General features: G+C 37.4%; 1 protein-coding gene across 1 annotated transcript; it reads left to right on the forward strand.

The window, feature by feature from the left end:
* Positions 1-610: 610 nt before the first annotated feature.
* CD164 (CD164 molecule) lies at positions 611-14,232 on the forward strand. Its single transcript, XM_074310138.1, has 6 exons — positions 611-2,628; positions 5,054-5,131; positions 6,819-6,890; positions 7,838-7,876; positions 10,980-11,036; positions 12,403-14,232. Exons 1-6 carry the CDS (start codon positions 2,334-2,336, stop codon positions 12,564-12,566), a joined length of 705 nt encoding a protein of 234 aa, XP_074166239.1. The 5' UTR covers positions 611-2,333; the 3' UTR covers positions 12,567-14,232.
* Positions 14,233-15,867: the final 1,635 nt, after the last annotated feature.

Below are 15,867 nucleotides of genomic sequence, written 5' to 3' on the forward strand. Positions count from 1 at the left end.
TCAACATATTGGATAGCAGAATGGGATTCAAAAAGACTGAGAGAAGGTGATGGATTAAAATGTGATATGATGAAATATATGAGCAGGCACTGGAAAGACAGTAAGATTTAGAGTCAAAGGATAGAGGTTCAAATCTCCTAGCCAAATTTCTTCAGTTTCCCTGGCTTCATTTTCCTCATCTGTAAATTAAGGAGGTTGCATTATATTACCTCTCAGGTTCCTTCCAGTTCTAAATCTAAGATTCTAAAAGCAATAAAGTCCTACACTTGCAACTTTAAAAATCAACTGCAAAACTTAGGAATGAGTCACTACTGGCTAAGAATTCATGTGAAAACAACATGGATATTTTACCATTTAGGTTTGATGGGGATGAATTAACAGTGACATAAAGAAGCTAAAAAAACTGAGTTTTAGGTTAGTTGCATTTATAGAGAAAATCAAAATGAGGGATCCAGAAGGAGAGAAGAAGATATTCGTCTGCCAAGATCAAATCAATGTGTTCTGTTGTATTCAAATATAGGAAGGAAACGTAAGAATTCATTAAAGTTGCAAGGATATTCGCTCCTATCAATATGGTTACGGTTTCTTTAAAGGGACTGGAAACAAAATTAAGAAGCTAGATTATATTTTAAAGATAGATAAATGAAAGCAAATTGAAAAATTCCAAACTTAAGTACAAGACTTCTGAAATGGCAGGAGTTACATAATTCTTGAAAATACCCACAAAGGATACTGGAAATGAATCTGACAACCCAAACTGTCAGGAAAAAGGAAACAGTTAAAACAAGCACAGCAACACCTTACTTGTATTGGCTTTTAAAATCCCTGCTCTGCCGCTCACTCAGGATGCAAGCCAGGCAGAGCATTAAATGCACAGGTGTAGCCTAAGGGAGGAATTGGGGTGGTCCTACGGTTCAAGGCATCTCACATTTCACCTTTCGGGAAACTGAAGCTCAGAGAGGGTCACATGCTTAAGACAGAACCGCTCCTTTCCACTTTTCTTCTGGGCGACTCCCCCTCCGAATCTAAGATACCAAACACGGGAAGGGGACGGGAAAATGGAACCGAACCGAATTGCTTAGATGGAGGGAGTTCGATTCCTGTTGGATCACGTCTGGAAGCTAAGCTGGGTTTTTTGGACTAAGTGAAAGGAAAGATTCTTCTTCAATGCTCCAGAGCCATCTCCAGTCTTCCAGATCTGTATCTTGCCACAGACTCAGATGACTCTGGAGGGAGAGTGAGGCAGGTGACCTTGCCCAGCCCTCCCTCTCTTAAATCGAATTCACTTGCATATCATGGCTTCACCTCCTTGACGTCATGCTCCTCTAAGAGAACGAAGGACAAACAACAGCAACAACCACCTCTGCGAGAATTTTATAGGGGTTTGGATTTGGAGGCCCGAGTTCAAATCCACCCTCGCATGACTACGTCGTCAGCCCAAACAAAACAACAATTTAAAAAAAAAACCAAAACAACCCCCTAAGCTTTTATTACGTGCCAGAAATTGCGCTATGAGCTGGAGATGTACAAAGTCTTCTCTGACGGAGTTTGAACCATCCTGTATCAGGAGGGCAGGGCTGGGGGAGGGCGCGTTGCCAGCCCTGTCCGAAACCCTGAGCCAAAGCTGCTTTGCTCCGGTGGGGCGCGGCGCGAGAGGCCTGCGGGCGGTAGGTGGAGTCCCCACTTTCTATTTTGGGCTCGGCCTGACTCACACCCAGCAACCAGCCCTTCCCCCCGCCAGCGGCGTGACTCAGTTTTCCCGCCCGGGGCAGGACACTAAGGAGGGAGGGGAGGAGTCCCAGCCGAACCAGCCGGGACCCAGGAAAGGATGCTCGTTCCGCTGGCAATCTCCGATCTGCTGGGGGCCGGAGGAGGGCGGAGAGAGACTAGGTTATAAACTTCACGGTAGCCCCACGTGGGCTAAAGTTGGTTCAACTTCGGAGGGGGCGGATCTGGACGAGGAAGGCGGGAGCCTCAGAAGCCACGTGGGCCCAGGTGGGCAGCGGAGTACGGGCCGCGAATCCCCATTACTGGAGGAAGCGTGGTCACCTCAGGACGGACAAAGAGGGCAACTGGACCTCAGGACACGGATCATACGGCTCCCTGGCTCACCCGCCAGCAATCTCTACCACACCTCCCCAACTTTCCCGTCCGAGCCCCGCCCTGCCAGGTCCTGGTTGGCCGCCCCGCGCCCCGCCCCCTTGCGCCGAGGCCCCCCACGGCCTCTCACGTGACCCCGGGGTGAGCCAGCGGGAAGTGGAGTCTCCGAGGCGGCGCCGCAGGGGGACGGAGCTTCTTCCGCAGCGGCAGACCGTCTCCTGAGCTCCAGCGCCATGAACGGAATACGGGGGCCTTCCCGGCCGCTCTTCTGGGGCGCTGCCGTCTGCCTGGCCGCGCTGTGCGTGCTGAGCGCGGCTGAAAACTCTCTTCATAGGGCCAACTTAACTGTTGAGTCCGCATCTTCACAACCGCCGCCCACGACGAAATCCACTCCCGAAAACACGACCAGTCACCCTTCCGAAAACACGACGCTCACTCCCGAGCCCAAGACGACGCTCACTCCCGAGCCCAAGACGACGCTCACTCCCGAACCCAAGACGGAGCCCACGACCCGACCTCCGGCACCAGGTGGGGGCGGGGCGGCGGTTTCTGCTGGCGCGCTGGGTCGCGTGCGCCTGTGTGGCCGGCGGGGGTGAGGGTGGGGGCGGAGGGTAGTTAATTCTTCCGGCAACATGGCGGATCATCCTGGGGAGTGGATCTCTGGTCCGCTCGGTTCCGGGGACCAGGACTTTGGGAGAAAAAGGGAGGACGAGTATGCGAAAAATATTTGTCCGGGCTCGGAAAGGTTGGGCGCCGTGACCCGTTCCTAACTCACTCCAAAATTTAACTTTATCCTGATGGAGATTGAAGCCCTGTTCTCTGCTGAGGCCTGGGGGCCGACGTGGCTCCCCCCCCCGAGGGGCTCTGCGCGTGCCTTTGCGAGGGGGCCGAGCCCATTTCTCTTCCCCCGCCCCTCGGCGGAGTCCCAGGTGGTGGGACGTAAGTCCTTCCCGAGTCAGCGTAAAACGCGAGTCTCCCTCCTTGTAGAGGAGGACTTGGCTGGCTAGGGAGTGTCCTCCCTGGGGAGAGTCAGTGCCCGGGAAAAGCGAGCGTGTCCTGTAACCGGATCTAGAAGGGCTCTGGCCCCAGAGGCTTGCCACGGTGAGGAGACCACGTCTAGTTGATCCTCCCGGCTTTTGTTTTGGTACCTGGTGTAGATCAGGAGGCTGCCCCTGCTGAGATTTTTGGAGCTCGCTGAGGGACGAAAGGGGGTGAGGGTGGGATTACGGTCTAAAATGTGTCTCGGTATTCCGGGCATTTAGCTCTGCCTGGCTCAGTAAATGCTGATTGAGTGATCTGGAGGAAAAAGGTGAGACTGTTCGTGGAGCGTGAGAGTCTGCTCCAGAATACTAACCGTGATGTACGAGTTCGCGGGAGTCTGCCTCACTCTGCCTTGGTTTTAAGGGTGTTTTCCAGATTTACATATGCAGGAAGTGGACTTCCCAAAATCAGAAACTAAGAAAGAAAAGTGCCCAGCGTAACTCCCTTTTCTGGAAGGCATGTGGCCATTAATTGTTAAATTATTAACACCAAATTGTTAAGAGCACTTTTTCAGAAAAGTTTGGAAGCACCAAGTTCATTACCTTTAAAAATGAGGCTCAAGCATGTAACTTGGATGTGCAGAGATTGAGTTTAGTTTCCATTTCTAGAAACCACTAAATGGATATTTAAATTTGGGGAGCTAAGTTTGCCTATTCTGTATAAATAACGTTGGATCCCAAACCATAATTGTTCTTCTTTCCTCTTGTTTTTTTTTTTTTGTTTGTTTGTTTGTTTTGTTTTCCTCTTAATATAGCTAAGTTATGAAACCACGTAAAAGTAGTTAATCACAGGATATAAGACTCGGAAAAATCTTTGAGATAACCCACTTCAGCTTTCTCATTTTAGAGGTGAGATAGCTGAGACAGAGATGAAGTCACTTGCCCAAAGTCACAGAAAAATTAAATAGCAGTTTTGGAATGTGAAATCTTGTGACTCCAAATCTAATACTTTCCCCCTCTAAAACTCTGCTATGGTAGGATGTTAATTCAAGAAGTAACGTGAAGTGGAAGAGTTCTTAATTTACTGTCAGGTGAATTAAGTTGATTTAAGAACTTTTATTTTATTATACATAAAATTCTTTAATATATTTGTCTTGTTAATAATTTTTCTTAAATTTAAAATGTGAATGACTTTCAGAATAAAATAAAGAAAAAATGTAGACAGATGTTCATGAAAGCTTCTTTGGGTATTGAAAACTGTTAATATTAAACATTACAAATTATTGTTCTAACCCTTAGTCTTCCATGGCAGTAGTTTCCAAAGATATTTGAAGATTTAAAATAAAATTCTATAGCAGAATTAAGAGCATGAACACATTATTTTAAAACAAGTGTCAAACACTATAGTGCTGTTGAGCCAAATTAAAGTGTATTTTGGAAATATTTAATAAATTTAATATTTAATAAAAACATAATGTTAATATAAGGTTTTCTAAATCAGTATGGACAGGGAGAAGGTACTTGGTTTAGTAGACCTGGTTTCTGTTTGAATTTCTTCAGCCTGTATAGGATAGAACAGAAAGCAAGGACTATGAACATTATTGTATCATGAAATGCCTCCTGATTATCCTGGGATTTTATGTATCTATTTGAAAAATGGTTCCTTTTTTGGGGAAAAAGATGATTTTATTTTGAAAAGTATTATAAAATAATGTGAATAAAACTTCCACTACTCTGCTTTTTTTTATAAAAGGATCTTTCTTAGAGATGACTTGACAAAGTTTGACTTCTGTTAAAAATTCATATTATCTTTTAATTTCCCCTTCCAATAAATCCTTACTATTACAGAGTTTGTAGCACCAAGTAAATAACTTCTTTTTTTTTGCTGTCGCATGTTATTTTGGAAAGATGATAAGTAAAACTGGTACATTAAGAATAAAAATTGAGTTGTTGATTTAAATATTTTATTTCAGAAAGCTGTGAAGTACACACTAACTGCACTTCCTGTGTTGAGAGCAAAAATACCACATGCTTTTGGACAGTTTGTAATGGTAAGCATCTCAGCTTGTGTCAAATAAACAGTAAGATAAAGAAATATACAGAGTTCATATGCCACTGAAAAAATATTACTGATAATCAGAAATGAAGTCTATGTAAAGAGATCACTCTAGAGAATGATATTTTTTTTATCTTGTGGACTAGTCAAGAACTTCTAGACCTCTAAAAAATACATAAAATTACAAAGGAAACGAATTATATTGAAAAGCAAGCAGCTATCAATTTTTTTTTTTTTTTAAATGCAAGTTCAAGAGATTGACCCTCTTGCTTTAAAATGTTCTATTTTTGGAGACTTTGTATTTTTATAGTGCTATGTTTGAGGTCTGAAGAATTAACTTTCCTTGTTTTGCTTTCATGGATTATTTTATTTAGAAGGTTTTATAGGCTTGTAAAGCAAGAAAAATTTTGGTAGAATTAAGGAAAAACTTCTTGACCTTTAGAATTAAAAAAAATACTAAGATGGCCCCAGGGAAAGTTATAGAGTCTTTTTACATAGCACATTAGTACTGAAAGGGTCTTAAAGATAAAGAACATTAGTTACTGATGAGGAAGCTGAAGTCCAAGAGGTGTGAAGTGTTTTCCACAGTTATCTGAAGATAGAATCAGACTATTCAAGGAAGATGGGTATAACTATGGGTTGAGGGGAGGTAATATAATTTTTATAGGCCCCATTTAGTTTCAAGATTCTTTAGGGAATTAGGAAAAATAGTTTTATTTTTCTTCCATGTTTTAGATTTTTAATTTTTTAAAAATTTCAATAATTTATTTTCCCAATTACATGTAAAGATATTTTTCAACATTCATTTTTGTAAGATTTGACTTCCAAATTCTTTTTTCTCTCTTTCCCTTTACCTCCCTACCTTTCAAGGTAGCAAGCAATCTGATATAGGTTATATATGTACAATCATTTTAAACATATTTTGGATTATGAATGGTAATAATTAAATGAAAATTCTGTTAACTTTTAATTAGCCTCTAAAAATTAAAAGAAAGCTACTATTAATATGGTGTATTAGCTGATTTAATGAAATATAATATTCTCTAAATTCTCTTAGTGTTGTGCTAATTTTAAGATAGAGTTAAAAGGAGGTTATATATTTATTTTTGCTGAGGCAATTGGGTTAAGTGACTTGCCCAGTATCATCACACAGCTAGGAAGTGTTATGTGTCTGAGGTCAGATTTGAACTCAGGTCCTCCTGACTTCAGGGCTGGTGCTCTATCCACTGTGCTAGGTGGCTGGTACAAGAAGTTTTTTTTTTGTTTTTTTTTTAAAGATGCTCAGATATGTGGAAATAGGGATGGGGTGGTGATTTTTTGATATTAAATAATATAGTCTTGGTAAGAATAAGGTTGGGAGTGATATGGATACTTCCTTGGCTAGAAATTTATCTGCTATTCCTCCAGGACAACATGAAAGAGGATTATAGTCATGAGGGGGACTACTATGCTTGTGTATAGGTCTTAAGTGTTTTTGATGCTCAGTTGTCAGGAGATATCGGTCGTTTTCCTTTTTGCCTTGGCCAATATTGATGTCATTTCACTAGGCATCTATTCTGAGCACTCTTTCTGGTGGATATAAAATGGTTGGTTAAAAATTATCTGATGGGATATATAAATTTTATATAAAATATAAAATCTTGGTTTCAAAGTACTTATTTCAATTTGTATTTCTTCATTAGATGGTGGCTACTGTTCAGAAAATGCAACAACTCCAAATTGTACTGTAGTTAACATCTCAAGTAACTGTTTAGGTAAGTAACTGGTAACTAAATTTGGTTTTAGTATGTTCATTACTGTTCAAAATAGCAGGGGACAGGTGGATGAGGTTAAGGCTGTTAGCTTAAATAAAGACAAGTTTTTTCAAAATGGAATCAATTCTGATATGGTATAAGAGTTAAGACTAAATTCTTTGTCTAAATAATGACTTTAACTTTTTGATATGTTGCCTTTGGAAAAGTCACTTGAATTTAGTCTCAGTTTAGTCATCTATAAGATAAGTGGACCTATTCTACCCAAGAGACATTGTAAAGTAATAGGTAGGATTAACTTTACTACAGTCAAGAAGACTATGGGTTCAAATCCTACTTCTTATATGTGATCAGGGGCAATTCATTTAAAATATTCAGTGTCTAACATTGAAACTCTAAAAGAGTGTAAGTTGCATGTGAATTATTAATTTAGATCAATGGAGGGAATTTTGGCATCATTAGTACTCCTGCTTTATCTCACACGGTGGTTGTAAGGATCAGGAGATTTTATGTATTGCATATGAAGTGGCATAGCAAGGTTTCAGTAAGTTGTTTTTGTTTTTGTTTTTTTGTGGGTTTTTTTTTTTTTTTTTTTTTTTTTTTTTTTACTACCAGTTAAATATTTAAGTAGCACCTTCTGTATTGTTATTTTGAAACTAATGTAATCATTGATCTCGTTTTTCATGTGTTGGGTTTATAAAGTTTCTATAGAGCCAGGATAAATTAACAAGGCATAATCTTACTTTCTCACTGAAATAGTTTGCTAAGCTTCACAAATAAACCAAAAGGCTTATGGAATGAGCACACTTTGAATGACTATTTTCAATTATTCTGTCAGGGTAGCTTTGATAGTAGTGCTTAAAATTAAAGGATCCACTAGTTTAGATCATAATATTTTGAATAACTTTTATATAATTTTGTTGATGTTTTGTTTCTGCTTTTGTTTTCAGTGGAACCAACTACCAGTCCAGCTCCAACTAATTCTTCAGGTAATTTAAGATAAATAACTATTTACTAGTATGGAATTTCCAGGTTTTGTTATAACTTCCTAGTATTTTAATATTTGAAAAATCCTAGATTTAATTTAAAATTATAAAGCAAAGGTCAATCAGTCATATCTTAATAGTTGCAAGTACGTAATTTTGTTGGTATGGATTATTATTTCTCCAATACAAATTGCAGCCCCTTAGATATACATAAATTATTATGGTTGAAAGCATTTTATTAATTGGTGTTAAGCTGCAAATGAATTTTAGCAAAGATTCTCTAGTCTTTTTAGTAGATACAGGAATTTTCTTACACATTGTGCTTTGCAGGCTCAGCTTTTAAGAAATCTTTTAGCATCTGCTTACAACAATGAGGCATAATAAATTTGAGCAGAAAAACATTTCTATTGGATAGAAAATAATATGCTCCTTAGGGGATAGGAGCAGTCATCTTTTAATCTTTGTATTTCGTTTATAGCACAGTTAGTCGTTACATAGTAGGCATTTAAGAAGTTTTTTGTTTTTTTTTAAATATCAAATGAATATATCTGGTCCTTGCAACATGCTGTATAATCTACCTAAGTTTGGAATGGCTCTTTTCCACTTTGCAATAAAGTGATAAATTATTTGGTCATAGAATCTGTAGTCTGGCTTCTGACTTCTTTCAACTAAACCCACTGGCTTTAAAGTTGTCAGTGAGCTCTCAATTCCAGCTCTGATTGCCTTTTCACACTCTTGGTTTTGCTGCCCTTGACAGTGTCGGTCACTCTATTCTGCTTGATAGGCATTTCTCTAATTTCTCTGGATTTTCGTGGTAATGTTCTCTCGTGATTCTCTTTTGTGTCTGGTGCTTCTGAGACTCCTTTGCTGAGTCTTGGTCCATGTCATGCCCGACGACCGTAGGAGTTCTTCAGTTCCCTCTCCTCTCCTTCTAATACTGTTTCACTCAGCCATCTTAACAGCTCCTGGGGATTCAAGTATCGCCTCTGCTTAAGATGAGTCTCAGATCTAATGTGTCCTCCTCCTCCCCTCCTGTCACCAGCCACCATTTGTAAACTCAGTGTGTCCAAAACTGAGCTCGTCCTTTCTTCTCAAACCTTCCTGTCCTTCCTGCTTAGAGTTGATCGCATTGCCATCCCTCCTGGTCACCTAGGCTTGCAATCTTAAGTGTTGCCTTCAGCCCATATTCTCTGTCCCCGGGTCCCAAGTCCCATGGAGGCTGCTCTGACACTATCATCTGTAAATGCTTCTCTCCATGAACACTGCCAGTGCTCTGTGCAGGCTCTCCTTGGGTCTAGACTGTGTTGTCCCCTTGTCTCAGCTCTCTCCCTACTGTGGTCCAGCCACAATTCAGCTGTCAGGTTAATCTTATTAAAAAGTCTATTTTGATACTCCTCCTCTCTGCATTCATTAATTCATTTTCTCTCCTTCCTTCCTTCCTTCCTTCCTTCCTTCCTTCCTTCCTTCCTTCCTTCCTTCCTTCCTTCCTTCCTTCCTTCCTTCCTTCCTTCCTTCCTTCCTTCCTTCCTTCCTTCCTTCCTTCCTTCCTTCCTTCCTTCCTTCCTTCCTTCCTTCCTTCCTTCCTTCCTTCCTTCCTTCCTTCCTTTCCTTCCTTTCCTTCCTTTCCTTCCTTTCCTTCCTTTCCTTTCCTTCCTTCCTTCCTTCCTTCCTTCCTTCCTTCCTTCCTTCCTTCCTTCCTTCCTTCCTTCCTTCCTTCCTTCCTTCCTTCCTTCCTTCCTTCCTTCCTTCCTTCCTTCCTTCCTTCCTTCCTTCCTTCCTTCCTTCCTTCCTTCCTTCCTTCCTTCCTTCCTTCCTTCCTTCCTTTCTTTCCTTCCTTCCTTTCCTTCCTTCCTTTCTTTCCTTCCTTTCTTTCCTTCCTTCTTTCCTTCTTTCTTTCTTTCTTTCTTTCTTTCTTTCTTTCTTTCTTTCTTTCTTTCTTTCTTTCTTTCTTTCTTTCTTTCTTTCTTTCTTTCTTTCTTTCTTTCTTTCCTTCTTTCCTTCTTTCCTTCTTTCCTTCTTTCCTTCTTTCCTTCTTTCCTTCTTTCCTTCTTTCCTTCTTTCCTTCTTTCCTTCTTTCCTTCTTTCCTTCTTTCCTTCTTTCCTTCTTTCTTAATTTCTTTCTTTCTCTCTTTCTTTCTCTGTCTCTCTCTCTCTCTCTTAATTTTTCTTTTTTTTGGCTGAGGCATTTGGGGTTAAGTGACTTGGCCAGGGTCACACAGCTAGGAAATGTGTCTTGAGACCAGATTTGAACTCGGGTCCTCCTGACTTCAGGGATCCTTTTTTCTTAATAAAGCTATTAGCAATCTGACTCTGGCCTACAGTTCCAGTCTTCTTAATACCTTCTTTTTCTTTTTGTAATACATACAATTTAGGGACACTGGTCTTCTTGTTTCTCTGGCATATGAAATTCCATCTCTTGGCTGTGTTGTTACTAGCTGTCTCTCCCTTACCCCATGCCTGGAATTCTTTCCCTCTTCATCTCTGTTTCTGGCTTCCTTTGAGTCTAATTTGAAGTCTTATCATCTACAGGAAGCCCTTTCCCATTCTCCTTAATGTCCCTTCCCACATGAGATTACCTCTAATTTATCCAGGACAGATCTTGTTTGTAGATAGTTGTTTGTATATTTTCTCCTGTGAGATCCTCAGGAGTGGGGGCTATCTTTGGCCTTTCTTTATATCCCTTAGCACAGTGCCTGACTCAGAGTAGTCTTGTGATAAATGTTGACTTGTCTTTACCATCAAATGATAATTGAACATATGCTACTAGACTCAAAAGACATATCCTCATACCTTGGAACCTTCATAATAGGAAATTATGGCCGTTAAACACAAGAGGGAACATGAATATACAAACAACACAAATATTGATAACATACCATAATAAAAGTAGGAAGCAGAGGAGGCTGGAATGCTAATGCTATCGTTGACTCTTTTCAAAAAGGAAATATATATTGATCATTGATGTCTGGCCATAATTTAACAACTGAGTTCTCAGCACCTGAGCCAAGAAATATTTTTCAATTAATGACTTTTGATCCAAAGTTTGGGTTGTTTTGTGACATTTTGGGACAGCTAATTTTAAAATTTTACTTTTTCTTTGATCCAGCTAAACCTTCTCCTCCAGTCTCAACTGTTCCAACTGTCACCACAATTGTCACATCAGGTAAATTAACTCAGTGTTTAAATGGTAAGAATGAGATAGGATGAATGACTTTTTTTCAAATATATCCTATTATGATTGGGAATTAAACATTATCTTCCATCCTTGAGAAACAGGAGAACAACATTGTTAAAGTCTTAGTGCAATAGATTTTGCTACAGCTTTGTCTTTACTTGGTCATAACTGTCAGGCAGTTCAAGTGATCTATTAAATTCGATATTCTCCAGAATAATCGTATTATAATAGTCCCTATTGTAGAATTTTGTGGTTAATATATAATTGTAGTAATTTTAAAGTTTCAGAAATGAGTTTTTTAATCTTATCTCATTTTGACTATTAAAAACTCAACAATAAATACATTCTTTTCTTTCTTATTGAGATGATAATCATTGAAACTAAAAGGAGAAATGATTATTTTCTTTTTTTTTTTTTTTTTTTCCAGTGAGTCAGAGTGTGTGCAATATATTAAATTAAGGCCGCTACAAAGCTTTGTGTTACTATGTAACATTCTGCCTGGGAAACTTTAAAATGTTAGAGGAACATAAATGTTTTGACTTGACTTAACAAAATTTGTTGTGAGTCTATAGTTTCTTTACTGAACATTACTTCTGTCTTCTTCAAAACCAAATGAAAGTTCTGTCTTTAACAGAAGGACCTCAACTATCATGCCATCAATTTAAAATCTAGATGTCATAATAGAGCAATAACCAAATTTTTTAAATTGCAAAAATTGTTTTTAAAATAAAGTTTAAATAAAGCAATCGTTGGTATAAAAGTAGCATTCATTATAGTAGCTGAGGATGGGATCTCTTTTACCAGTGGCCTTAATTTCCAGGTAAATGTTGTGAAAAGGACCTCAAAGTATAAATTTTAAACCATCTATGTATTTTTTCACGACTGTTCTCTATATGTCAGCTTATTTTTTGGCAGACCAAGGGAAACAGTTTTTTTTTAGGTAATGAGAAAGTAAAATTTTAAGTTCTCATAAGTTTTTCTATCACAAAATATTCGATGTAAATAGAATTTGCAAGTACTTAAATTAACATTAGCTATAGACTTCTCACTTTTAACAGTAAAATAATTGAAAATTCATTTTAATTTACTTATCTGATAACCTAGTAAAATTTATTTAATATAATTGAGTCAAATCAATGTAGATATGATTATTTTTTTTCTTGCATTACAAAGCTGCTTTTGGGAGGGAGGTTGAAATAGTTGACCTGACCTGCTAAGTGTCTCATTAGTGGCAAAATGCTGTAATAGGTTTGGTTAAAAACAAGTTATAGTAGGTTTGAAGAGAAAGTTGTGTGAAAGTCTCAAAAAAATTTTCCATTAAAATTATTTACTTCTTTTCTATTTCACTTAACAGGTGTACCGAATACTACTGTGATTCCTACCCCTTCTACAAGAAAATCTACTTTTGATGCAGCTAGTTTCATTGGAGGAATTGTTCTTGTTCTGAGTGTACAGGCTGTAGTTTTCTTTCTCTATAAATTCTGCAAGTCCAAAGAACGAAACTACCATACTCTTTAAGACACGACATTATAACATGGACTAGTAGTTTTATGTGTGTAGTTTATTGAAACCAAAATATTATCTTTTGAGATGTCCTACATGGAAGACAGTGTTTCAAAATCTTTAAATCTCCAAAGGATTCATAGTAGGGTATTTTGGAACATCTTCCTTGAAGAAAAAGCAATTCAATCACTTGTACTTTACAGGAAAACTTAAAATATTCTGCATGAATCCTTGTGGCTATCTTATTTTAAGTGGCTGCTGCTGTGGGATTTTTTTTTTTTCCTCTTACCATAACATCCCTAATATAGATTTTTTTAATAAAATAAAAAATTGGTGGATTCACTGTCCTGAGCTGACAGCTTCATAACTGTTAGCGATTTAAATTTAGTCATTTTAAAGCTGCATTATTCCCATTTTCACTCAGGATGTATGTTTATAGACTAAATTGTGAAAAGAATGTGCCAAATGATGAGTTGATGGATTTTTGACTATTGGTTCAAAAGTAGAGTTAATTGTGGGGAAATAATACTCTTACTGTATATCCTTGAAGTGGAATTTAGTGCTCGACAAACCTGTATTTTTTTTTTTTTCTACATTAGAAATAAGATGACAATGCAGGAAGTTACATTCCAGATTTAATGCAAAGGGTACAAACCATAAATATGTAGCAGGTATTGTCCTTTCTTTAAAAGCACCTTATCATTGGGAAAACAAATAACAGTGCCTTAAAGACAAGACAAAAACAAGGTGGTGTAACTTTAAATGTTTATGTGATTTTTCATTTTCTCATTAAGAAAGGTAATTTGGGCTTAACTTTCTGATCAGTAATGCATACTCAAATTTGGTAGAAACTCAACAACATACTATTATGTAATTTATAAGTCTCAGCTACTTATTTTTGAAACTTAAGGAATGTTCTAGGAAGTTAAAAACATTCATAAGTTAAAATTCTTCAATATTTTTGTGTGTATCTGCTAAAATATTTTGATGAGATTTTATTTTTAAAGGTACCGGATAATTTCAGGAATATATTAGGCATAACTTGCTTTCCATTTATTTAATAAAAGTTCATTGCATGTAGCCGCTGTACCTTTTAAGCATTCCAATTAAGCTTTCATAGAAATTTTCAATTTGCTTTATAAGGCAAAGAGGAAACAAGTACTAAAGTTTGGGAATCATTTTCAAGTTCATTCCTTATTAAAAAAAAGACAATCAGAGTTTTCAGATAGCAGGTATGATTGGTGAAATTTCAGGAAATAACAGTTTTTTTCTGTTGGAGCAAATTCCTGTAAGTCTTAAAATTATTTTCGTGGTGATTTCCTTTAAGATTATTTTTTTAAATCCTTGTACCTGTAAGGAAACGCATACACTTTAGAATACATCTTTTATCAAATACTAATTTTTTCAATCTCGGAACAAATGAGTGTTTTTAATAATGGTTTTCCTTACAGTCTTTTTTCTCCATTGATAATTGTATTTAGCCAATAAGAGGCTTAAAATAGGTTGGAGTTTTTTTCCTAGTTCATTCTTACATTTGTCATTTGGTCCTTGGTGGCTTATTTCTAGCATTACCTGCAGCAGCAGATGGTATTACATTGATTAATTTTTTTGTTGGGGGTGGTAGAACAACTGAAAACCCTTGCTCCAATTAATGGAATTACATTAAAGGTTTTAAAATGAAGTTTTACTGTTTTCTGTGTTACTTGCTGGTACAGATGTTTGTTTTACTTGCACATTTGTATGCCTAACTTGATCAAGTGCCTTAATTGTTTCAAATTTCTGGTTTCAAAGATTTTTTTGAAGGGAAAAGTTAGAATGGTTTACCTGACTAAATTATGGCTTTGTTGTCATGAGTGGAAACAAATACATTGAAAAAACCTGGATTTTGGGATCCACGAGTGTCAGAATTTTATATAAGTGCTATTAGACTTGATAAGAAAATGTGATACAATTCCATGTGTACACTGGAGAAGGGAGTAAAAATTAGCAGGAACCATGGGTCCTTGTTATGTCTAAAACCTCTTAAAACTCTTGCCTAAAAATTTTGGCTTTGCCACATAATTTATCAGTGCTAAATGTAGCAGCTTAATAAAACTAGTTTGGTTTGAAGGACTTGAATTCTTATTCTGGGTACTGCTTTGATTATTAAGAAACTGTGCAAAAGTTAGTTTACAAAATAGCTCTTAGTATAGAGCTTTGCCTTTCTAAAATCCATTTCTCTCTCCATGTAATGGTTTGGTATTTTCTTGAGTCATCAATACTTTGTAATTTTTTTTAATTTATAAGATACGCAGTGACCTTTTCAGACTTTGGTTTTGTTCCTAAAGCCAATTCAAACAAATGTTTTCTTTCCCATGAGATCTTGTACTTTACAGTTGTTTGTTGCATAGGCAGATTGCTGTATTTTGAATTTTAATTTTGTTTTCGGTGAAGACAATGGTAAATCAATCTGTAATCATGACCCAATTGACTTAAAATAAATTCACATGTTGAATTAATTGGCTTTTATGATTTGATTGTGGAATTAAAGACAGGCCAAATGGGTTGACAAGAAGAAAGTGCTAGATTGGAGTCAGAAAGACCCAAATTCAGACCTGATTGATTATATTCAATCTGAGACGCAGGAAGCTTTTAAGTTAGACAAACACTGGGAGTTTGAGTATTAATGATGAAATCACAGGTTCTTGATGTGACATTTGGTGCTTATGTGATTTTTATTTTTGGCTTTTAGGTGAGTTGGATGTCTCAAATGAAATTAATTTTTCACTAAGATTAAATTAAAAATCTCAGTGATTTTTCTATTTCTAACAAGGGTACGAAACATTCTCTGGGAAATTAATAGCTCTATAATTAGAGGGTCACAAGAGAAGGATTTCCAAGAATGATGGTTCTTTTTGGGCATTCAAACATGAAATTTCATGTTAAATTCACCAGCTATTTCTAACAAATCTATTTCAGTGAGGGGTAAGATATAAAGTGAAATTGGGCTTCCATTTTGGAAGATTGTTGATTTAAGTAAAAAGCACTAGGACATATTAGTCCTTGCTATAAGACTTGACATCTGAAATTTAATAGTTTTTCTCCCCATTTTGGTGGAAACAAAATTATTTATGTAAACTAATTGTTAAAAAAATTAAAATGAAAATTGTCCAACTTTAGTCAGCAGTGGAAAAAAACTAACTTTGGCTAAGGATCCCCTTTTTAAGAAAAGAGACCATATGCTCTGTATGCGTGATATTTTTGGACAAGGATTCATTTGTCTTTGAAACATTGGATTTGAGTTTACTATTGAGTCTGATTATAGCAGGATTTCTGA

This window comes from Sminthopsis crassicaudata, chromosome 4 (assembly GCF_048593235.1).
Source record: "Sminthopsis crassicaudata isolate SCR6 chromosome 4, ASM4859323v1, whole genome shotgun sequence".
Classification (NCBI taxonomy): Eukaryota; Metazoa; Chordata; class Mammalia; order Dasyuromorphia; family Dasyuridae; genus Sminthopsis; species Sminthopsis crassicaudata.

Excerpts from the sequence above, each read along its gene's own strand:
- CD164 (XM_074310138.1), top strand. The coding sequence starts at position 2,334 with ATGAACGGAATACGGGGGCCTTCCCGGCCGCTCTTCTGGGGCGCTGCC. Across the intron at positions 2,629-5,053 it reads GACCCGACCTCCGGCACCAG|AAAGCTGTGAAGTACACACT; the intron begins GTGGGGGCGGGG and ends ATTTTATTTCAG. Across the intron at positions 5,132-6,818 it reads CTTTTGGACAGTTTGTAATG|ATGGTGGCTACTGTTCAGAA; the intron begins GTAAGCATCTCA and ends TTTCTTCATTAG.